At 41.6% G+C, this 22,808-nt stretch overlaps 1 protein-coding gene across 7 annotated transcripts in view; it reads left to right on the plus strand.

Annotated features, from left to right (window-relative positions):
• Window positions 1-22,143, plus strand: part of als2b (alsin Rho guanine nucleotide exchange factor ALS2 b) — a 30,831-nt gene extending 8,688 nt beyond the window's left edge. The window contains exons 3-33 of one of the 7 annotated variants that reach the window (XM_089001768.1): window positions 22-986; window positions 2,074-2,455; window positions 3,347-3,521; window positions 3,604-3,700; window positions 4,708-4,785; window positions 4,860-5,069; window positions 5,391-5,562; window positions 5,642-5,831; window positions 5,944-6,009; window positions 6,942-7,104; window positions 8,035-8,166; window positions 8,702-8,830; window positions 8,935-8,958; window positions 10,225-10,295; window positions 10,393-10,462; window positions 10,696-10,868; window positions 10,944-11,009; window positions 11,557-11,655; window positions 11,789-11,953; window positions 12,049-12,160; window positions 12,927-13,004; window positions 13,685-13,818; window positions 14,036-14,200; window positions 14,294-14,411; window positions 15,754-15,911; window positions 18,197-18,523; window positions 18,598-18,649; window positions 18,933-18,994; window positions 19,325-19,474; window positions 19,571-19,667; window positions 20,003-22,143. In XM_089001768.1, the coding sequence (XP_088857894.1) occupies window positions 22-986; window positions 2,074-2,455; window positions 3,347-3,521; window positions 3,604-3,700; window positions 4,708-4,785; window positions 4,860-5,069; window positions 5,391-5,562; window positions 5,642-5,831; window positions 5,944-6,009; window positions 6,942-7,104; window positions 8,035-8,166; window positions 8,702-8,830; window positions 8,935-8,958; window positions 10,225-10,295; window positions 10,393-10,462; window positions 10,696-10,868; window positions 10,944-11,009; window positions 11,557-11,655; window positions 11,789-11,953; window positions 12,049-12,160; window positions 12,927-13,004; window positions 13,685-13,818; window positions 14,036-14,200; window positions 14,294-14,411; window positions 15,754-15,911; window positions 18,197-18,523; window positions 18,598-18,649; window positions 18,933-18,994; window positions 19,325-19,474; window positions 19,571-19,667; window positions 20,003-20,041 (4,919 nt within the window). In that variant the 3' untranslated portion in view covers window positions 20,042-22,143. Of the gene's footprint in view, window positions 1-21; window positions 987-2,073; window positions 2,456-3,346; window positions 3,522-3,603; window positions 3,701-4,707; window positions 4,786-4,859; window positions 5,070-5,390; window positions 5,563-5,641; window positions 5,832-5,943; window positions 6,010-6,941; window positions 7,105-8,034; window positions 8,167-8,701; window positions 8,831-8,934; window positions 8,959-10,224; window positions 10,296-10,392; window positions 10,463-10,695; window positions 10,869-10,943; window positions 11,010-11,556; window positions 11,656-11,788; window positions 11,954-12,048; window positions 12,161-12,926; window positions 13,005-13,684; window positions 13,819-14,035; window positions 14,201-14,293; window positions 14,412-15,753; window positions 15,912-18,196; window positions 18,524-18,597; window positions 18,650-18,932; window positions 18,995-19,324; window positions 19,475-19,570; window positions 19,668-20,002 lie in introns of those variants that run through there. The other 6 variants (XM_089001778.1, XM_089001804.1, XM_089001787.1 and 3 more) reach the window with 6 other exon arrangements.
• Window positions 22,144-22,808: the final 665 nt, after the last annotated feature.

The raw sequence follows: 22,808 nt of genomic DNA on the forward strand, positions 1-22,808 counted from the left end.
GTTCTTGTTGTGCACAATCAGGTGGTCAGGTGTTCACTTTTGGGCACTGTCCTTGGAAGCAGAGTCAAGTGGCAGAGTTTGTGGCGCCCACCTTGGAGAGTGCTCTCAGTGGACAGCGAGTTGTCAATGTGGCTGCCGGAAGCTTCCATTGTGGGGCAGTGACGGAGGATGGCGGCGTCCACATGTGGGGCGACAACACTGGCGGACAGTGTGGTTTGTCGGGACTTAGCTCTGTTCCCAACCCGACTCCAATCGCGCTGGCGGACTCCGACTCCTTGTCGACGGTACCTGTAATGGAGCTCGCCTGTGGGGAGGAGCACACGTTGGCACTCTCTGTCCAGCAGGAATTGTGGGCTTGGGGCAGCGGTTGTCAGCTGGGCCTCAGTGCCACAGTTTTTCCTGTCTCAAAACCACAAAAGGTTGAGCTCCTAGCAGGCCGGTGTGTACTTCAAGTGGCCTGTGGGGCAATGCACAGCCTGGCTCTCGTGCGCTGCCTGGGCCCCCAGGACATCCAACGGCCCCCTGCAGACAAATGTGGGCAGTGTAAACAGCTGATATACACCATGATGGACAAAGAGGATCATGTCATCATTTCTGACAGTCACCACTGCCTACCTCACTTGGAGCAGCCTGAAGAAGAGGAGAAGCTGAAAACACCTATAAATTCCGCATTGAAGTTGTCTCCATCAGAGCCTGCCCTTTCTTCCAAAATCTCAACGTCACCTCCTCAATTGTTGTCTCCGGCATCTATAAATAACAGTGAGCCTTCACAATTTGACAAGAATCAAGAATCATCGCTGGCTGTGCAGGAACATCCCGCTTCAGATGTTGGCCTCTCAGAGACGAAGTCTAGTGGGCCCCCAAGTGCTAAATCCTCACCTTATCCAGATGAGCAGGCGGTCAAAGAGTACCTGAAGAAGCTCTCAGATAACACTCAGGCAGAAAAAACACCAAAGGTGACAATTGGAGGACTGCACACCCTTTTGGTGAGTTTTGCTCCCAAAACGCACGTATCATTGAAAGTCCATTCATTTTGGAAGCAACTTATCCTCATCACACTTTTAGGGAGCGAGAGCTTCCTATCCCAGCTCACATTGGGTTAAGGCAGGTTACATGCTGGTCTGGTATCCTGTCACTAAACACATCCTTTTCGTCCGTCCATCCATCCATTTTCTGATCCACTTTATTGTCATATGGGTTACAAGCAATGTTCCCTCTAAACTGCATGCATGCGCAATCGCGCACTGCTTGCACATACTCAGCGCACAAGAACATCTATGCAGCGCACATTGGATTGGATTGGATTGGATTTGCCTTTATTAGTCTCGCAGTGGAGACATTTACATTTCACAGCAGCAAAGTTATGAAAGAAATGAAAGTAGAAAAGCAAAACACAGGAGCTGCTGGAAAGGCAGCCACTCTCGCGGCGCCGTCTTGAAGTCAAAAGAACAAACAAAAAACAAACAAAAAAAACAGTTATTTTGCAATGTAACTCAATGAGTGACAGGTCTCCAGCCAATAATGGCGTACAGTTCACGTACGCTATGCAGCCAATTGGAGCAGAACAGCGCGAATGTGCCGTGCCCATACGCACCGTGATAGTGGCGTGATACTGGTGTGTGGCCACAGCGTACACATCTGATGTTGCTTTCAGTGGTCCTCAGTGTGCTCAGAGTGTGTATCTACTCAGACACATGAACAATTAGAGGGAACATTGGTTGCAAGGCATGCTGAAGCCTATCTCAGCCACGTGTGAGCAATAGGTGGTGGACACCCTGAACCGGTAGCCAGGTTGGCGCGCTAACCACTTGTCTACTGGGCTGGTCACACCCTTTTAGTCAACAATTTCATTCTATTGGGAGAAACAATGTTGTTTTTGTTCCACATTCCGGTTGATGTTTAGCTTATTAATGAATGACCATCACTCCAGAACATATCTCATCTCTCACTCATAGTCAGATAAAAGGTGAAACAGGATAAGAGGTTCAAAAAGGAAGCATTATTGTTGTGTCATCCATGTTTTCAGACAGACATGCTTTGTTAATATCCCCAACGCTCTTTTGTCTTTTTTAGCCCTCAGCATCCGGCCTCATCAGCGCCTCCACCAACAATCCCCTCAATAACCTGGTTGCCTCATGCGCTTCAGCTGTCGGTGAGAGGGTTGCCTCCACCTATGAGGCATTGTCCCTTAAAAAAATGATGAACATGTACCTTCCCACTGGAGCATTGAGGTCAGGCGGGCAAGTAAGGCAAATGGCAGCTTGTCCCCGAGCGGGTGATAGTACCACCGAACGTGTCAGAGAGGAAGATTCTGCGCAGGCCAAAAAGAGTTCCAGTACTGGCGACATCCACGAAGAAGAGGTGGAACGCCTGCATCGTCGTCTGTCACTCCCGGGACTCCTCTCACAGGGTAGATACGCTGTTCATCTCTTATCCTCCTCCTATGGACTACTGTGTAAGTACGCCTCGTGCCCATGCATGTTGGCGTCAATTGCATCCTTTTTTCACACTGTTGTGTTGTTGTCAAGTTGCATTCATTAAACAGCCACAAGATGTACATTGATTTCTTTCTTACACGCATACTATATGGTTCAGACTTTAATTTTTTTCACCCACCGTTCATCTTTATTCAATATGGTACATATTTTATTCCATTTTATTGGAAAGAGTCCCAGAATATATGAAGCATCTTACTTTCATATCAATGGGTGCCAGTTGCTGTACACTTAAAAAAGTTGTTATAAATAGAACACAAGAAGCTTGAGACGCATATCTTTCGGTAGTTTAGCCAACCCCTCTTTGGAGCATCTCTCAAGATTCATCAGGTCAAATGGGGAGTTTTCAGATCTGTCCAGTGGTGTTTGAATTTAAGACTGGACTCTGGTTAGCCCATTCCAGTGCATAGGCAGAGTTGTCCTAAAGTCACTCCTTTCTTGCCTTGGTTGTGCTTGGGTTTGTTGTCCCATTTGAAGAAAAACAAATCTTTGCCTCAAACTGAAGTTCTAGCACTCTGTAGAATGTTTTTTGTCATTCACATTGCTACATCTTTTCCCCTCAATCCTGACTAGTCTCGAATTTCCTTCCTCTGAAAAATACCATCCCCTCCCCAATGCTTCATTGTAGGGATGGCATTGGTCACGTGCGGAGCTATGCCTGCTTTCTCTCAAACGCATTGTCTGGATTACACCCCAAGGAGTTCGATATTTGTCTCATGACATCAGAGAATTGTCTTTCTTTTCGTCTGAGAGTTTACCATTTCTTTTTAAAATCAACTTGAAAGAGTACATGTCATTTCAAAGCTACCTGCCATTACACTTATTTTTGTTTTGATTCTGCACACCTGCAGTGTCCCCACGACTGTTACGTAAGGATGGACGTTCAAAGATGGACGCTGCAGCTTTGACACCATCCGCAATGGCAGCCCCTGCGGATCGAGAGGTGCTGCCCTGCCTGCAAACAGAAATATGGAGTTGGGGCCATGGCGAACATGGTCAGCTAGGCCATGGAGACAATTTAGACAGGTAGGTAATCCTGCCGTGGAGTGTGTTGTGATTTTTCATGCGAGCAAACTGCGACATAATACCAAAAGTGTGATGTTTGCAGATTACAGCCACTCTGCATCAAAAGTCTGAATGGTAAGGAGGTGGTGCGCGTGGCAGCCGGTTCGCATCATTCCCTTGCACTGACTGCCCAGTCACAGGTCAGTGAAAGACCTGTTTATTTTCAAATGATTGGCTTCTCAGCAGACATCATCACTTTCTTTGTTGATAAACAGGGTAATTTACCATGGTGAGACAAAGATGAGTCAAACAACATGAGTCACCATGAGCCACTCCGTGGTCCAAATGCGTGATGTATCACTTGAAAAGATATTCGTTACATCAACAATTTGAAATAATGTTGGGTTTTTCTCGAATAATGGGATGAACAATTTAGATATTTGTTTTCTTTTTCAGTCAAATTCATCAATTATGGAAATTTATGAATGAAATAGTCAGTGATGAGCATGAACATTAAGTTAATGCGAGGACAGTTCTAATCAGAGCTTTAGGGTGCCAGTTCTGGTACCAATCACCTATGAGTAAGATCCACCAATATAGATTCCGATATGATCCAATGGATTAGCTCCATACTTTTAAATGTTCATGCTCATCACTGGCTATTTCATTCATAATTTTCCATAATTGATGAATTTGACTGAAAAAGAAAACAAATATCTAAATTGTTCATCCCATTATTCGACAAAAACCCAACATTATTTCAAATTGTTCATGTAACGAATATCTTTTCAAGTGATACATCATCACGCATTTGGACCATGGTGTTGGAGGAGAATTCAAAAATCATCATTCAAACCATTTTAGCCTTTCATTTAACACTGGTCACATGACTAAAGATTTAGTTGTACTAAATTCATCCTGTCTACTTGATATCTAATTAAAACCAGATATTTTTCTTACAGACAATGTATTGTAGGTGTTCAAATACCTGACATGTTTCGGCGTATACTTCCGCTGGGAAGGCGGAATTATACGCCGAAACATGTCAGGTATTTGAACACCTACAATATACTGTAAGAAAATAATCTGGTTTTAATTTGACTAAAGATTTGTTTTCTTGTGAAAGCCATCAGTTTTTGTCAGCCTGAAGAATATGTCACATCAAGGTAAAATGTTGCAGCTTGACTTGTCTCTATCTGTGTTAAAGTTATTTTCATGGGGAAGTAATAGCCACGGTCAGTTGGGTCACATGGAGTCCCCCAGCACAATCCCTCGCCTTGCCAAGGTGCAGTAGCCACTTTTTTAAATTTCAAATCCAGATTACTCGCCCTCACCACACATTTCTTTCTCCTGCTATAGCTGTCAGAAGGAATCCGAGTGTGGGATGTGAGTGCCGGTGAGCGTCACACTCTACTGCTGGCTGATGGGGATTGTATCCAGCCCATCATTTATTACAGTGGAGAGCAAGTGAAAGAAGGCATCCGTGATTGTAAGAAACAGGAAGAGAGAGAGAAGGACTCATTTGATGGCTACACACAGCAGCCTGTGCTGCTTCCCTTCTGCATGAATGTAAGAGTAAAGTTTTTTTTCCTTAAAATTCAGACCTGCTTTTTTTGTACTTTTGAAATCCCATACTGTTTTTACTAACCTATACCAGCTCTCCATCGTGGTGTGTCCTTGTATATGTTCCCTTATTGGTTTTAAAATATGGGTCTGGTGGAAGGTGCTATTGTTTCTTTTGTGTTGTTATGCTTCTGATTGCATGTATTTTTTTTTAATTCGCAGCTGTTCTGTTACAGCACTTCGTCAATTCACATTTTTAAAGGTGCAACAGAAGATAAACTGTTATTTGTAATGGTGGTTGTAATACTTGTCACTTGCGTTTTCCAGTTAGGATTTGTGAGTAGCGTGTTTGCTGGTGGCCAGCAGTGTATGGCACTCTCAGACAAGAATGTGATGGGCTTCATCGCCAGCCTCCATGAGTTGGCGTCCGCTGAGAGGAAATTCTACAGCAAACTGTGTAGCATTAAGACACATGTTTTAAGCCCCTTGTTGAGTCTTGGTAAGAATGACATTTACAGAAGTAATATAGGTTTTGCCCTTGTCTAATGGTTAATGATTTGCATGTATTTATTTTGCAGAGTCTCTGAGTACCAACCTTGGCCCAGTGATCTTCAAGCTCATAAGGACACTTGCCAGCCAATTTGGCCATTTGTGTCATCTGACTGGGCAGCATGCGGTCAGTCTCACCACCAACCTTAGACGTAGCCGCAGTATTGAAAGTCTGTTTATCCTCGAACACACCGAAATCTTCCTGGATTCCTACAATGAGTATGTGCTGATAGTCAAAATCTGACAGTCATCATCAAGACTGTTCTTGATGTTCAAAATATTAACTTAATAATCATCATCATAATGTTATTTCTGTGCTCACACCTTTAAGGTACAGTTGCACTTTGGATGAATTCCATGTGATGGGAGGCTACTTGACCTTAACTAAACCCACACTGTGAGTGCATTCATGATGTTTTTCGTACAGCACCTGTGCTGAATTGTTGGAAGTACCACACGAGAAGGGTTTGGAGTGCTATTAATGATGTACTGTATATGCATGTTAAAAAGGAGAAAGAAAGGATAGAAGTCAAGATTGTCTTTCTTAATCATGTCTGGTCATTGACTTCTTCCATTGTCACGAGGAAGCTTTTAAATGAAAATGTGTTTCTCAAAAATAGTATTTCAAAAGAAGTCTAGTCACAATGTGAGTTAATGCTTAATTTTAAAGGAGTGTAAAAACCATTAAAGCTGAAAAAGATACGCATTAAAGAAATTCACAAGTTACATCGAGCTTTCCCCATTGTGGGACTATTAAAGGCTTTCTAATTCTGAAGTAAAGTTATAGTTTCCGTTTGAATATGAGGACATTTCTGTAAATTATTCTTTTCTCAGTTTTTAACTTAACACTTGAAACCTATAAAATTTTCATACGTCTAAAATTTTAATTACCACTCGTGTTTCAACTTATCTTGGTGTTTTTTTATACAGTAAAGTCATATCGATATCGGTTATATCGATAGTACTGCTTATTACGATACTATTTCTATGAACGCAAGGAGAAAATTTACATGCCGCAGGATCGGATATATCGAAAGTCCGGTTATATCGATATTTTTTCCGACTCCCGAGAATATCGATATAACGAGACTTTATTGTATTTCATATCAGAAAAAAGTCACAGTCATGGATCCCAAATTATTTTAATTCATTCCAATGCTAATCAAAGTTCAAGCAAATAGACTTGCGTATTTTTTTTACTCATTCCACCTACCCAAGTGGAATAGTTAGCATATTATTTTTTTCTCAAGGCCTCTAAAACAAGATTTCACAGGAAATACAGCGTGCGATTGATGACTAATTCATTGAATTTCTTTGTTGTCTCTGAAGAGATTTATTTGGAAAGAGCCCTGAGCTGCTCCAGAAGTTGACTGAGTGCAGTGAGGGCAACCTCTCCACAACAGACCTCCTAGTAGTGCTCTTCGGCCTCCCAACACTTCATCTCCAGGAGTATGGACGACTGCTGCTCAAACTGGCCACCTGCTTTGAAATAGTAGGTTATCCCTTAGGACTCCCCGGCAATAAGTGACGCACAGAAATTGACTTACCCCTTGCATGAGTAGTTCAGCCTTAGCTGCTAGTTTTGCTCTCCCTCAAAATTTGAATCACTGCATTTCGGTGTCTCAACATTGCAAATATACTAGGAACAGATAATAATAATAACAATAATAATATTATAATAATAATAATAATACATTTAATTTCTAAGCGCCTTTTAAAACTCTCACAGACACTTTACAGTCATTTTTTCATTATACGCAAGACATTGCATTTGTGTTTGCCTCTAAAATGTACCAAAACATCTCATCTCATCTCATTTTCCGTACCGCTTATTCCTCATTAGGGTCGCGGGGGTTGCTGGAGCCTATCTCAGCTGTCTTCGGGCACGAGGCGGCGGACACCCTGAATTGGTTGCCAGCCAATCGCAGGGCACACAAAGACATACAACAGTCACTCTCACACTCACACCTAGGGACAATTTGGAGTGGTCAATCTGCCTGCCATGCATGTTTTTGGAGTGTGGGAGGAAACCAGAGGACCCGGGGAAAACCCACGCGGGTCCGGGGAGAACATGCAAACTCCACACAGGGAGGCCAGACCGGGACGCGAACCGGCGACCTCTGCACTGTGAAGCCGGTGTGCTAACCACTCGGCTACCGGGCCGCCCTTGTACCAAAACATATGCTCTAAATATTAAGGGTACTGTTTTTATGTATTTACTGTTTATGTCTCAGACCTGTAGCAATAAAGCAAAGCATGCAGTCAGTGAATGGAGTCATCGATCATGGTCAACAGCCGCTTAAATTACCTACGCTCTTCTCCTTTATTATAGCCTTGTCCATATTCATCATGATAAACTACACGTGTGGAAAAAAATGTTTTCGAAAGATATAACCAGTGTGTTCCATGCTTGCTTTCTCAGTGTTCTAACGATTACCAACGACTACAAGACAGCTGCTCCAAGTTTGAAGCTTTGGATCTTCTACTGAAGAAGAAGCGGAAGGAAGCTGAATACACATTTCTCTTCTGGAAAGGCTTCCCTGGCAAGATGACGGTAAATTAGTTTGTTTCTTGTCCTAACTTCCACATTTCTACCATCCACACTAACTCTCACAACAAGGGACAATTAAAAAATTTCAATCAGCCTGCAATACCACTTTTTTCTCCAAACTGGAGTAGCTAGCAAAAGCACACTGAGGCCCCGGGAAAACATGCAAGCTTCACACAGGGAGGCCGGAGCTAGAATTGATCCCGGGATCTCTGATTTGTGAAGTTGGCACAATAACCACTGGCCTGCCGTACATACATACGTATGTACATACATTTTAGAAATAACTCAAACCTGCGCAACATTTGGGCCTATGGTGCTGTAGCTTTTTATTGTTGATCATTAGCTTGGTACAGTGAAGTGTCTGTTTTTGTTTGTTTTTAGGTGTTGGGGGTTTTTCACATTTGTGAAACACTGACATAGACAAACCATTCATACACTCTTACACTACAGATCTGTTTGAAGGCGTCAATGAGCCTATCATACATACATGTCTTTCATTTAAATGTATTTATTGTTTTTCCTCAATTTGTAATTGTAGGACTCTCTACGAAAGACTCACCGCCGCCTCATCTGCGAGAGTAGCAACAAAGCTCTGACGTTGCAGAATGCCGGGAGGTTCTCTGTCAATTGGTTCATCCTTTTTAATGACGCTCTTGTCCATGCACAGGTCAGCTCGACACAAACACACACATGTATATACATGCACTCTTTCAATTATTGGAACCTGGTGTATTTTCAAACATTTGTGTGTGCTTGCCCTCATGCTCTCAGGGCATGGCGCCTTGTAAAAACCTCGTAAGTATGAAGCTCTGTGTCATGATCGTGTATGTATGATTAATTGAGGACACTGTGCAATGTAAAGGGATGTGGTTTGTTAACTTTGCCACGGCAGTGTTGTCAGTATAAAAGAAACTTTATCGTAATAAATAGCATCCCTTGTTCTCTGTGACTCTTTCCCAATAATCTGTCAAAAAGATAGATTCTCAGTCTTGGCGTAAGCAATTGCGAACAGGGGCTTTTTTCATACCTTTCATAATCATGGCAGTGTTTATGTGATGCAAAAGCATCTTGTCATTTGACACAATAAAAATCTGTTAATAGTTAATGTCAGCAGTTTCAACATTTTATTTGTTTACTGATAAGGGATTAGTGTGTTCCCTCTTTTGCCCAGCAATGACACTTTTTCCCTTTTCTGCCTATGGTCAATTCCTCCCTCCCCTACTTTGCTGTCAGCATTGGGCATGAAAGCTTGAGCAACATCTGTCATTTGAAGTTTAAAGGACAACCGACGTCTCCGGACAAGTTGTGTCCATAATTTGTAAAATGGCTTTAAATGACTTCTACTGAGCGTATTTTACAAAGATTCCACCACATATAGCTATATTTTACGTTTTAAGACTCGCGCTGAATACTCCGGAAGTCTTGTTTTTGAGTTGGTAACGAGTCTGTACTTGACGTCACTAAAGGACCGTAAAAAAGACACATTCTAGGCGGTCCTTCCATCACGTCAATGTATTTTGCTGTACTTGTTTGGTCTGGGGCCCTCGTGTTGCACCCAAAAGCCGCCAGAAGGCCAGAAGAGGGCGTCCAAGCGCCATATAAGGAATTTATCAGCCTGTGGAAACGGAGGTGGCCACAGGAGGTCGCCATTTTGTGCCTCTTTTTTTGGTTGAGAGATTTACCCCCAATGTTGCCTCAAAATGGCACAAACAAATTCATTAATCGATTGCAAACATGTATGCTTTCCTCTTCAGAACTATTTGAATTATATTCATAACTGGATGTGTAACAAGAAAGCATATTCTCCGAATCTGAAATGCCCAATTCGCAGCTCAATTTTTTTGCAGATTTTGGACACTTTAAGTCATTTTTATTGGTGTTTTGCATTTGACTAAAATATCATTCTGTGTGTTTTGGGTATTTTAGATGCTATAAAACGTTTTTCTGATGTCAGTTAAAAAACAAAAAAGTGACATCGGTTGTCCTTTAAGGAGCATTTCTGCTTGCCGTGCCTCATAATGCTTATTATCTTGCTGACCTTCATCTCCTTCTATCCCACAGTTCTCTACCCATCACGTATTCCCCTTGGCCACGCTGTGGGTGGAGTCTGTTCCAGAGGACAAAACAAGCCTGTGAGTGACTTCTTTTGACGTAAACATTTTTGATCAAATATGTTTTTATTTCATAGAATAAAATAATACATCATCTTGTTCCATTGTCTTCTTTGAGGAGTTACGGACTGAAGCTGATCACACCAGAAGAAATGTTCACCCTGTTAGCAAGCTCGGCCTTGGAGAAGGTAAATACAATCCAATACATATTGATTTATATTGCGCTTTAACAACAGCTGAAGCTGTATCAAAGCACTCAACATGGACAACTATCATATACAGGAAATAAATCTGTCACAAAATTAGTAGAAACCACCAGGGAGTAAATGGAAATGAATATGTAAAGCCAGTTTATCCGATGAATTGTTGATGCATATGAAGACATTGTGGAAGTCCTCATTTTCCAGTGTTCACTTGACAGGCAAAGTGGATCCGCTGCATTAACCAAGCCGTGGCTCGGGCCCTCGGCTTCGGTGAAGGACAAAAGTTTGAGCCTCCCATTTGTAGGAGTTCCACCTACACGTTTTACAAGGACGGACGGCTAAAAGAGGCCATATATGAAGGCCGGTGGCTGGCCGGAAAACCCCACGGAAGGTTTGAATTGTTGGATTTTAGTCTTGTTATTTTTTTTCACCCAGGATTGTTGATTGGCATTGTTGCTCTCTTCAGAGGGATAATAAAATGGCCTGACGGGAGGATTTACACAGGGTCATTTAAGAATGGACAAGAGGATGGGTAAGTTTGAGCTGACATGATCATGGATGAGATGGTCTCTTCTATCCTCACTAAATGATGGAGAAAGTTATCATATTTAAAAGGCCCATGCTTAGCTGGCCCACCAAACAATAGGCACACAGTCAAGGCGCTGATGGCCACAGTAAATCTGAGTGAAACAGACAGTGCCCAGTTAATCTGTCACCTTCATCTAGGAGATCTGGCCTTGGAACTCCCTCACAGGAAGGAGCTCATTAGTCAGGTTACAAATGTATCAGTTCTTGGAAGACAAGCAATTAAAATACAATGATTTATTGCTTACAGCTGTTGGAGCTCAGAACGTTCCAGGGCCGTGGTATTATAATCAAGAAAACTATGTTTTACTAATGTATCACTTTAATTTGCATGTACTCTAAATAAATAGCTTGGCAGAGGGCCACAGAATTCAGACGTATGTCATGAATGACTGCGTTTCCTGCCGGCAGTAGGGACAATTTTTCTGGTTCCGAGTCTTTGTCCACAGTGTCCGACTGTCATATCTCTGACACTATATTTTTTCTTTGTTTAGTTTTGGTGAATTTCTGGCTCCAAATAAGACCTTGAATGAAAACGATCACTATGAAGGTCACTGGAAGGATGGCAAAATGCATGGTGTGGGCACTTACAGGTGGGCATCTTCTGCTTCAGTTACACATGATGTGCAATGTGTTACTCTGCAGTTTAAAAAAAATTGCGTGATTATTGTAGATTTTAAAAGATAATGTCCACTTGATCTGTCGGACCCTTTTTACATTGCACAGATATGCCAACACAGAGGTCTATGAAGGATCTTACCAGGAGGGCTTGCGCCATGGCCATGGCATGTTGCGCAGTGGTAAGCTCAACACCTCGTCACCCAGTGTATTCATTGGCCAGTGGGTACACGACAAGAAGACTGGCTATGGCGTCTTTGATGATATCACCAAGTACGTTGCAACGTCCATTGGAGTGTGCTGGAGTTTTTTTGTTTAAATTCACATGGAGAGGTATTTTTTGTGTGTGCGTGTTTTCGCTCCATCAGAGGCGAGAAGTACATTGGTATGTGGCAGGACAACATGCGGCAAGGCACCGGGGTTGTTGTCACGCAGTTTGGCCTTTACTACGAAGGATCCTTCAAAGATAATAAGATGATGGTAGGAGAAACAATGAGAGAATGATGATAAATCATATGTTTACCATGCAGTGAAAATGTACTCACTATATCACATCGTTTACCTATTGGGAAGTTCCTAGATAACTCTCTGTTCCATGGGTGAAAATTCCCCTTATCCCTTGCCCGCTGTCAACGGGCGGGATGGTAATTTTACTAAAGCCGATGTGAGAAATTTCTCACAACCTCACTTTTAAGGAGTCAGTCCTGTTTGAAACCTTTCATTCACATTTCTTGAGTAACACTAATAGAAATAAGGCAAAAGTCAGGCCACTTCCTATGGTAGCTCTTCTTGTAGAGATCCGGTGCATTTGTCACAATTTAGATGGGATTTAGCTGCCTTGGTAGACTGCAAGAATAGATTTATGTTTTGATACAAAGCTGGAGTAACTACTAAGATTCCTTTATTGCAAAAAAAAAAACAATGTCACGGTTGCAGTCATGCATTAACTTATTTCCATCACAACACCATCACCTCATCAGACATAGAGCGCCTGTTAGTTCATTCATACATCTTTTATCATCCGCACCTCACTCATTGCCTCATTCGCCTTTGGCACAACCCGAGATACTTATTGCATGGAACACTTACTCATTCATTCTACCTGATGGGACTGAAATCATGCATGGTTAGCGTTCCCACTCCGAGCACAGAAGCCGAGGTGGGAGAAAGGATCATATATTTTTTTCTGCAAAGGGGACATGCTACATTTTTAGTTGTATTAAGTTCATCCTGTTATTTCTTTCAGGGTACTGGAATCCTTTTGTCTGAGGACGATACAACATACGAGGGGGAGTTCTCTGATGATTGGACCCTTAACGGAAAGGTAATCAGTATTCGTCTATTTCATACCATTGCTGGTGCTCACTGTGGTTGCAGGAGAGCCATAGTCTTTTACAGCTGACTTGACTTCATGTTAGTCTTCATCTAGAAGAGATGCTTTCTTACTGTTGCTTTAAATGCTTTCATTTTAACTAATTCACTGCCAGACATTTGCAAAAATATGTGTCCACTCCAGTGCCAGGGTTGTCATTTTCATTCAAACTCCAGGAGGATCCACAGAATATTGCGTTTTAGGACTACATAAACATTCAATGCAGCGTAAGAAACGTTACACTCTCTTCTTTCATCAGAAAAAAAAGAGTCAATTCTTATCCATAATTGTATGAGTCTGGAGTTATATGAGCTTGAAATGAGGCTGTCCAAAATTCAATGCAATACATACATGTTGGTTAATATAGCATTTTAACAACAGCTGAAACTAGAACAAAGCACTAACATGGAAAAAAGAGGTGCTGCCCCCGCGTGCAAGGGAAAAAACATTGCCAAAGGTCTGGCCAGCGCTCTATCGGTACCCCCAGCCAGAAAAACCAAAACCAATAAAAATTTGGGAATGGCACTCTGTTATATTGTCAATTCCTGAATAAATTCGGCAATGGCAGTGAATGAGTTAATTCATATTATGATCATGCAACAGTGACAATTTTCACAAATCTGTGACTTTAGGGAGTGCTGACGATGCCCAATGGGGATTATCTGGAGGGATTTTTCAGTGGTGAATGGGGCACTGGACCCAAAGTAACTGGCTCCTACTTTCAGCCACATCTGTTTGAAATTGACAAGGACAAGATTCAATCTGTGTAAGTTCACCTTTAATTATGAGACCTCCAATGAGACTTCTGAAGTGGCAGATGGATGAGAGAGGTGGGACTCCTTCATAGCCCGTATTTGGTAGCTTTCTGATGCGTGTGCATCTCGATCATTTCATTTTTGTAAAGTGTCTCGAGATATTCTGTTGTCACCATAAGTGAAATTGCCTTTACTTAAGTGTATATTTGTGTGTTTTAAATATGTCAGGAAGCTGGGCCGTCTGTGTGTGAGCGCTGAGGAGAAATGGCAGGCGGTTTTTGACGAGTGTTGGCGCCAACTTGGCTGCGAGGCACCTGGCCAAGGAGACATGTGCAAGGCATGGGACAATATTGCAGTGGCCCTCACTACCAACCGACGTCACATTCTGGACAGGTGCATGTTCCCTTTTTGTTTTTGAGGCTCAGACAATTTATTCTTATCCTTCTGTCTTGTTCAAATTCACAAAAATATGTGTGCATTTCTCAGTCCAGAACTTCTGTCTCGAAGTCATAGCAGAACTCTGGAGAGTTTAGAGGTTATCCCTCAGCATGTAGGCCTCATTACTTTGGAGCGATATCACACTATCCATCGTTACCTCATGAAGGTATAGCCCCTCTTAGCAGTCACTTACATTGGAACCCCTAAAGTCATATGACGTCGTACAATTCTACCCTCATTTACAGTGCCGTGAAAAAAAGTGTTTGCTCATATGTCATTTACACTAACTCTGCCCAGGATTGTGATTGTTTTCTGGTTTCTATGCGGTAAAAGAGGGAGTGAGCACAGAACACGACTATATTGTGTACTGATTAATACCTGCAGTCATTTATCTTGTGCGAACACACAATAACTGATGAATAACATGGAAACGACCACCAAAGAATAACACAATTACAAGAGCTTTGGAGGAAATAAGATACAGTGATGCCACGGCTTACAAACCCGAACATTAAATTTGTGAGCATATAGTCTTGGCTAACGAACTAGTTTCTGGCGAACGAACCAAACCACACAGCGCCACGGTGACTAGTTTTCCATACCCACTTTCTTTGAGTGCAGGCATGGTTTGTTATCGAGTGGATTACTTATGCTGCTATGGGGCCGAAAAAGACCCCACTACAGGTTACTGTTAAACCAAAGAGGACACAAAAGAAAATTACAGTCGAGCAGAGGAAGGAGATCATCGAAAAACACAAACAAGGTGTGTGTGTGTGTGTGTGTGTGTGTGTGTGTGTGTGTGTGTGTGTGTGTGTGTGTGCGTGTGTGTGTGCGTGTGTGTGTGTGTGTGTGTGTGTGTGTACGCTAAGTCAACCATTGCTACGTGTGGCTAAGGGTGTTTCTGTGTTGTCTAAGCAACGATCTCAGGCAATAGAAGAGGTTGAAAAACTTCTGTTGATTTGGATTCACGAAAAACAGCTAGCATGGGACAGTGTGAGTGAGGGTATTATCGCCGAGAAAGCACGGCAACTTCACACGGATATCATCAAGAGGCTACTATAAAACAACTTTATTATACAGTACAGTTTATTTCTTTGATTCCGATACAATAGCACATTTATTATACATAAAAATAAGGTATATTTTGTGTAGTTTTGAGGCTTATTTAGTAGAAAATTCTGTTTTATGGGAGCGGATGATTCTATTTTTTAATGGTTTCTTATGGGAAATAAATGTTCGGCAGACAAATTTTTCGCCTTACACACACTCCTCTGGGAAGCAATTAAGTTTGTGAGCTGAGGTATCACTGTATAATATTCTTGATTATTTTTCAATTAATCTAATCCAAACAAGAAGGTTATGGTTATAGAATGGCAATGATTGGGCACCAGACTGCATTTCTTAGAAGTGGAAGGCGATTGTTAATGACCATTGGGGTTCCATTGTACTAAGCCTTTCTGCTGATGACCAATTGACCTGGCATAAAACGTTATTTGTCCTCTTCTAAGGCGTGTGACACACCACTTCACCCACTCGGCAGGCTCGTGGAAGCTTTGGTGGCAGTCTACAGGATGACTTATGTTGGGGTTGGAGCCAACCGTCGACTCCTGCCCCAAGCTGTCATTGAGTTGAAGTCTTATCTTAACCGAATCTTCCGGATTGTAAGGTAGTACCCTGAAGTCCAGTCATTTCTGTTTTATTGCAATAGCACCAGTTCCCAACAGAAGTTAGTCTGAGCCACTACACATTTAGCAGGTCAGGAAGTCATTCATCACATATGAAAGAAATTCAGCCGAGACCCACATTAACAAGCACATGGCGATGGAAGCAATATTCCTGTCTATTTTGGCTGGTTAGGTTGAGATGAGGACAGACAAAAGAGAGGGATCGAGGAGAGAGAGATGAAACAAGATACCTTAAGACGTTGCGTGAATGTGTTAGGTTAAAATATTACAGGCTAATATTAGCATTTTACGTTATCTTTAAAATTGTAAATACAGTAAAGTCTCGTTATATCGATATTCAAGGGAGTCCGAAAAAATATCGATATAACCGGGACTATCGATATATCCGATCCTGCGCCGAACTGCATTAAACAAAAGCCGCCAAAAGAGGGCAGCCAAGCGCCATATAAGAAACGGAGCTGGCCATTAGCTCCCTTTTTTTTTGGGTCAGAGATGTTCCCCCAATGTTGCCTCAAAATGGCACATATAATTCTTTAATGATTGTAAACATGTATGCTTTAATCTTCAGAACTACAGTGTATTTGAAACATATTCATAACTGGATGTGTAACAAGAAAGCATATTATCCGAATCTGAAGCCATTGTTTGGATTCACAAGCAATGCAAGACGTCTTGGCGTGAAGTCATTTTTATTTGCATTTCAATAAAAAGTGACATCGGCTGTCCTTTAATACACAGTATAGATGTTAATAATTTTCAAAATCATCGCGCTTCAGCAGACAAAACAAGAGACATTGTTGCAAAAAACGATTGCATTCATATACAGTACAGTGGGCATGTACATAACACAACAGGGAAACTGCAACGCTTACATCTTACTGTATTATGTATACAATTTAAAAAAGTCATCAATCTTCTTCTGCTTCCCATTTTTACCTTTTAACACAAACACTTCAATCTCGTCTGCTACACACGAGCTAGCGTCTGAAAATGAAAATGGCTCTGCTACACGGGTGCTGGGCACGTAACCAAGTCACCTGACCAAGTCGACCAATGGCGCGACTGATGGCGTGACACGTAACCAAGACACGTGACCAAGTTGACCAATGGCGCGACCGATGGCGTGTCACGTGACAAAGTCACACGGCCAAGTCGACCAATAGCGCGACCGATGGCGGCTCATGTGACCAAGTCGACCAATGGCGCGACCGATGGCGGCTCACGTAACTAGTCACGTGACCAAGTTGAACAATGGCGCGACGGATATATCGATATAAACAACAAAAATGGCCGGCGGGGGATGAAAAGGAGCACCGTAATAACCGGATTATCATAATAACCGGGTATCGTACTAAACGGTACTAATTATACATAAAAAGACTAGAAATGTGCAAGGGAAATGAAAATAGTATCGTAATAAGCGGTACTATCGATATAACCGATATCGATATAACGAGACTTTACTGTATTATGAACGGAATTAAATATTTACCTTATTGTGCAACATCGTAACCTAACAATTGGCATGTTTGTTGTGAGAGAGATCACCAAAGAAGCCGGCAACTTACTCACAGATAATTTATTCCTAACAATTTGATCTAATACAGAATTCTGGGTCTCAGCTCCTTGACACAGAAAATATCCGTGTGCCCCAAATCAGTAAGAGAGACGAAAGACGAAGACTGAGACTGAGGAGCCCATATTTACAGGTGTACCACATGCATATTCAAATTTGGCCCACACAAAGAAATCAAGTTCCCATTTGGTCATTCCTGAGATCTGGTTCACGTGTCTGCTCCCAGGTAGTTCCCTGACTTCCAGGCGGGGTGCAAGGTAGATCAAAAGTTGTGTCCTGCCGAGTTAGTGTTTAGTCAGTTCCTTTCATCTGTGTTTTCCAGCATTTGGTGATGTTGTCATTTCACACTTCCTTTGTGTCTGCCAGCCGGCTCCCCTTTGATCTTCTGGCACCTGAAACATATTTCTCCAACCAACGATGCCTCTTTGTTCTGTTATCGATCTATTTACAAGCAAAGCAATATTTATACTGATTGAACTTACTATGTTTATCTTGAGCAATATTTTAGATGCCTAAATAAATGTATCTATTTCCTTCATTGGGAATGGCATAAGAGAACAATAGGCACAACAAAAGCCACACAACTCTCCCCAGTATTGCCACGACCAGAGCAGCACTTAAAATTGTTCTGAAAAGTTATTTGTATTATAATATATTATTTTCCTTGTTTTGCATGGGAACTCTGCACAGATTTCTGTTCCCAGACTTGCCACAAGATGGCGGTATAATTCGAGAGCCAATCCAGTTTCAGGATGAATCAGACGTCAAAAGTGAAAGCTTGTCTGAACAAGAAGCCTCCCGAAAGAATCAGAACCTAAAAATGGAGCAGACCCTACGCAGCCATATGGTGAGCAGCCTGGCTCTGCTGCTTCCTGTCCTGCTGCCCCGCCTCTACCCGCCACTCTTCACGCTGTACGCGCTTGACAAGGAGCAAGAGGATGACGTTTACTGGGAATGTGTTCTTCGCCTCAACAAGCAGCCTGATCTGGCCCTGCTTGCCTTTCTGGGAGTCCAGCAGTAGGTCTCACAATATAAATGGACTATTTCAAGAATCTGTTTGATGCAGTTTTAAATCTTTCTTTTTCTATCAGGAAGTTTTGGCCTCTTTCAGTCTCCATGCCAGCACCAGCGGAAAACCTCCAGGTAGTTTGCTTTGTTCTGTTTTGGTTCAAAGCAGACAATGGTGTGGAAGTGTATTTCCTCCTTTCATAAATTGTGTTTTTTTTTTTTTTTGCAAAGATTTTGGTTCATCAAACCAAATTTAATGTCACACAGAGATGAACTAAGGAAATGCAAGTAGTTTCTCAATGTCAGTTTTTTTTATTCAGGCACAAAAAATGACAAACTACCCCTACCAAATCCTTTTTCACTGGGACTGTACATCTCCAGAAATGTAAAAGTGATTTTGTGGGTATGTCTCATCCAGGTTCTGTCGACAACCAAGGATACGTGCTTTGCTTCTGCAGTAGAAACACTGCAACAAATAAGGTTTGTCCTGATTGGTAACTACGGCTGTACTCGCACCTCATGAAAATGATCAGGCAAAATTTCACTTTTGAAAATCATAAATATTTGAGCTATTATTCATTTTTAGTGTGATGATCAAAAACTAAGTGTGTAAATATGCTTGATCTCATGGATGGATATAGATGGATAGATATGATTGTAACATTTCAAATTCAAGCCCATCAAGAAATCACCTACTGTCAAACTCTTTCTATAAAACTATAAAAATCACACACACTATACATTTTAATACAATATACTGTATACAGTAATTCATGTCATATGGAACTTTCTTTGATCTTGATTTTACAGCACAACGTTCACCCCATCAGACAAGCTGCATGTGATCCAGCTGACCTTTGAGGAGATCACAAAAGAAGTGCAGTCCCTGCTGAAGCAGGACTTTCTATGGTCCATGGATGACTTATTTCCTGTTTTCCTCTACGTGGTGTTGCGTGCTCGGTGAGCACCCTTTTTTTATTATATGGACTTGTTTGTAAAAGTAGCTTCTTTCTTGGACAATGATTGCCATTTATATACTTTTGTCTAACATACCAGTATCAGGAACCTTGGGTCAGAGGTCAACTTGATTGAAGATCTGATGGACCCTTGCATCCAGCATGGGGAGCACGGAATCATGTTCACCACCCTGAAGGTAAATGGCAATGTAAAAAAAAACACCATTAATCTCGTCACAGAATACAATGTAAAGATGTACTTTTTTTCTTACTTAGCATCCCATAAAATATAATCACCAAACAACAATTATCCTTGCTTTCATGCTCACAAAGGATGGCAGCTATACGCTGTGGAGTTGTCTTCAGTTGTCTTGTGCTGACCTCTAAGTCAATTTGTCACCCCACCCCTCAATGTGTGGTTGAAAACCTCAAACGTTTGGGCAATCATAAACCAAGATACTGTTTGCTAATTGACTCTGCAAGGTCCTAAAAATCCTTCCAACCCAATGGCATGATCCGTGTCCTCCCGCAGGCCTGCTACTACCAGATCCAGCATGAGAGGATCACTTAATGCATCAGCAACAGCAGCTTGTTTCACTGACTCCTCCCCGCCGTCACCAGCCTGTCACGGGGGCTCAGCTGAGATTGCTAAGTGCTCCATCTGCTGCTGACATTTATAGGAGACCACCTTCCCCCCTTTGTGACTGTGAGCGGCTGCCCGTGTTGTAGCCACCATATACAGGATCCACTACTTCAAACTGTGCACATGTGAATCCATGATATGACTTGACAGTCAAGTGGGTTACATCCAGATGTGTGCAGTCTTGTTACCTCGGAGGACAAATGAGAATGTCCTCTTTTTTTGTGTCGAAAGACATTACAGTATTTTATTTTTTCCATCCTACAGACTCTCAGTGGGATATTTGCAGGCTTTAAAAGCCATAGTATTTCTTACCAAGTGGTGCTTTATATATCGGACAGTGGTACAAAGCATACTGAAGTTTACACAACTGAGTCAAATCTCACTAAATATGCTGAAGCAGTAAATGTGCTGAAACAGCATTTGCTGCTCGGCTCCAGTTCTCAGAAATTGGATTGGATTGGATATGCCTTTATTTGTCTCACAGTGGAGAAATTAATAATGTCTTTTTCGAAGCATTCACTATACATATTGTTAAATTATTGTGTTGTGCATCGCAGCTTTGTCCAAAAATAGCTTGAGAGGGATTATTTAGTGTTTTCCAATTATTCAACAATTGAGGTGATTTTAGCCACTGCTGTAAATGACACTAAAAACAGATGCTAATTTTCCTGTTTACGTCTTTTTCAACTTGCCTTTTAAACTGTGTACGGCCTTGAATACAAAATGTCTACACACTGCTACTCAAATGTCAGGTTTTTACGGTTTGGGAAAAAGATAGCATATAGATCATGATTAATCACCTCAAAATCTTCCTTTTGCAAATGTGACCGCTAACTTGTACAGCCCATTTGGAAATTATGTTTTAATCTCGTTCAAGAGCAGAAATCAAAATAAGGCAATTGAAATAATGTGGTTACACAAATGTGAATCCTCTCTTTTCATTGTGGATGTGGCTATGTTCAGAATGGACCAGTCACATTCAAACTCATGTTAAATGGGAAATCAGCAATAAGAAACACTTTAAACGGTAGCAGGGGTGCTGCTACCGTTTAAGGTGTTTCTCTTTAATCCCAAAGCATCAGTATTTTAACAGGCTTTCCTGATATTAGATATTGCTTCCGAACAGAAACCAACATTATTCCTTTTCATTTTGACTCCCACTGGTTCTAGACTCGTTTGCCAGAGAACAATGTCCATAAGAAATTTCAGAAACACACACATTATTGTTTATTGACATGGATTGGAAATTATTTGCCTTTATTATTCTTGCAGTTGAGAAATCTAAGGGACTTTAGTAAGGGATTCAGTGAAATGACCCGTTAAGGGGGTACAAGCCAGTGTCTTATTGTGCCAATCCCAAGGCTGGATAAATACAGAGGGTTGTGTCAGGAAGGGCATCCGACGTAAAAGATTGGCTAAAACAAACATGCGAATCAAACCTCTGAAGATGGAGGACACTGATTCGCTGTAGCGACCCCTTGTAGGGAAAAGCCGAAAGGAAAAGAAGGAAGATTCACTGCTGTCCACGTAGCAGTTGCAAGCCAACATGACAGAAAAGTGACAGCGAGCAGCAAGCAACAGACGCCATATCACCGAAAGTACTGGCTTTGTGGCGACAGTGTGATGCTAGCCAAGAAATGTCCAGAGCCATCATGCAAATGCCCATCGCTATGCTAAGGCCTTGCAACATCACTTGGGGGTGACGGCTAGCACATTTGAACTCTGAAGAGTGTCCATTGTCCTTTTTGGGTGTTGCCACTAAAGTGGTGCAAGAACAAGAGGGCAAGCCCTGTAAAGATGTCATTCTGAAGGAAAAAATAAGCCGTGGAAAAGAAAATACAATAACGTTGTCCAGGTAAATTAATGGTAGGAAAAAATGTTGAAAGGTCTGAAATTTGAACAAAGGTGTGGAGACATACCTACTGTGTAATGATGTTACAAACACTTTACCAACATTGTAAATGTGAAGCGCTCTTGAATGTGTCCTCCTGGCAACCAGTGATATGCGACAATAAAAATCTGTCACTCAGTGTTGATGAAACTGTTGCTTTAACCCAGGGTTCCCAAGCTTTTTCCTGTGAGGGCCACATATTTTTCCCTTCTGAGATGGGGGCCTGGTGTCAGTTTGTAACAGAAAAAGTGTGACGATCGTAGGGGAGCTTAAAAAAAATTGTTTTCCAGAAAGCCACACATAACCAAATAACCCTTTCCATGTTCTTTTCAGAAAAAAAGTCAGGAAACAAATAACACTATTAATGAAATAAATAATAACTAAATAATTCTGGGTTCTTCATAGAAAAACAGGAAATAAATAACACTATGAAATAAATAACTGTCTCTGTGTTTCTCATAGAATAAAAAGCCATGGAACATTAACTTTCTGTTGTGTCATGCACAATCCTAACAGATAAAAGTTCAGCTCAGTTGTCAGAGTTCTCTGACACATATGAGCAGTCTCTTAAAGTTCTTGTTTTCCTTCATTATAATCCTTTTGGAGGTTCCAGTAGGCTTGTAGACACCGCTGTTTGCAGATCTCTCTCATCAACTTCACTGTGAAAATCACAAAGGAAGCAGGTTGAGAAAGTGAACTAAGTGATACAGCACCTACACAGCACAATACATTTCACTACCAGTATGGCTGTAAAGATGGATTTTATCCCAGTAGATTTTATTATGATTATAGTATTTGTTTATG

Source organism: Hippocampus bargibanti, linkage group LG01 (assembly GCF_051943395.1).
Source record: "Hippocampus bargibanti isolate YZ-2025 linkage group LG01, ASM5194339v1, whole genome shotgun sequence".
Taxonomy (NCBI): domain Eukaryota; kingdom Metazoa; phylum Chordata; class Actinopteri; order Syngnathiformes; family Syngnathidae; genus Hippocampus; species Hippocampus bargibanti.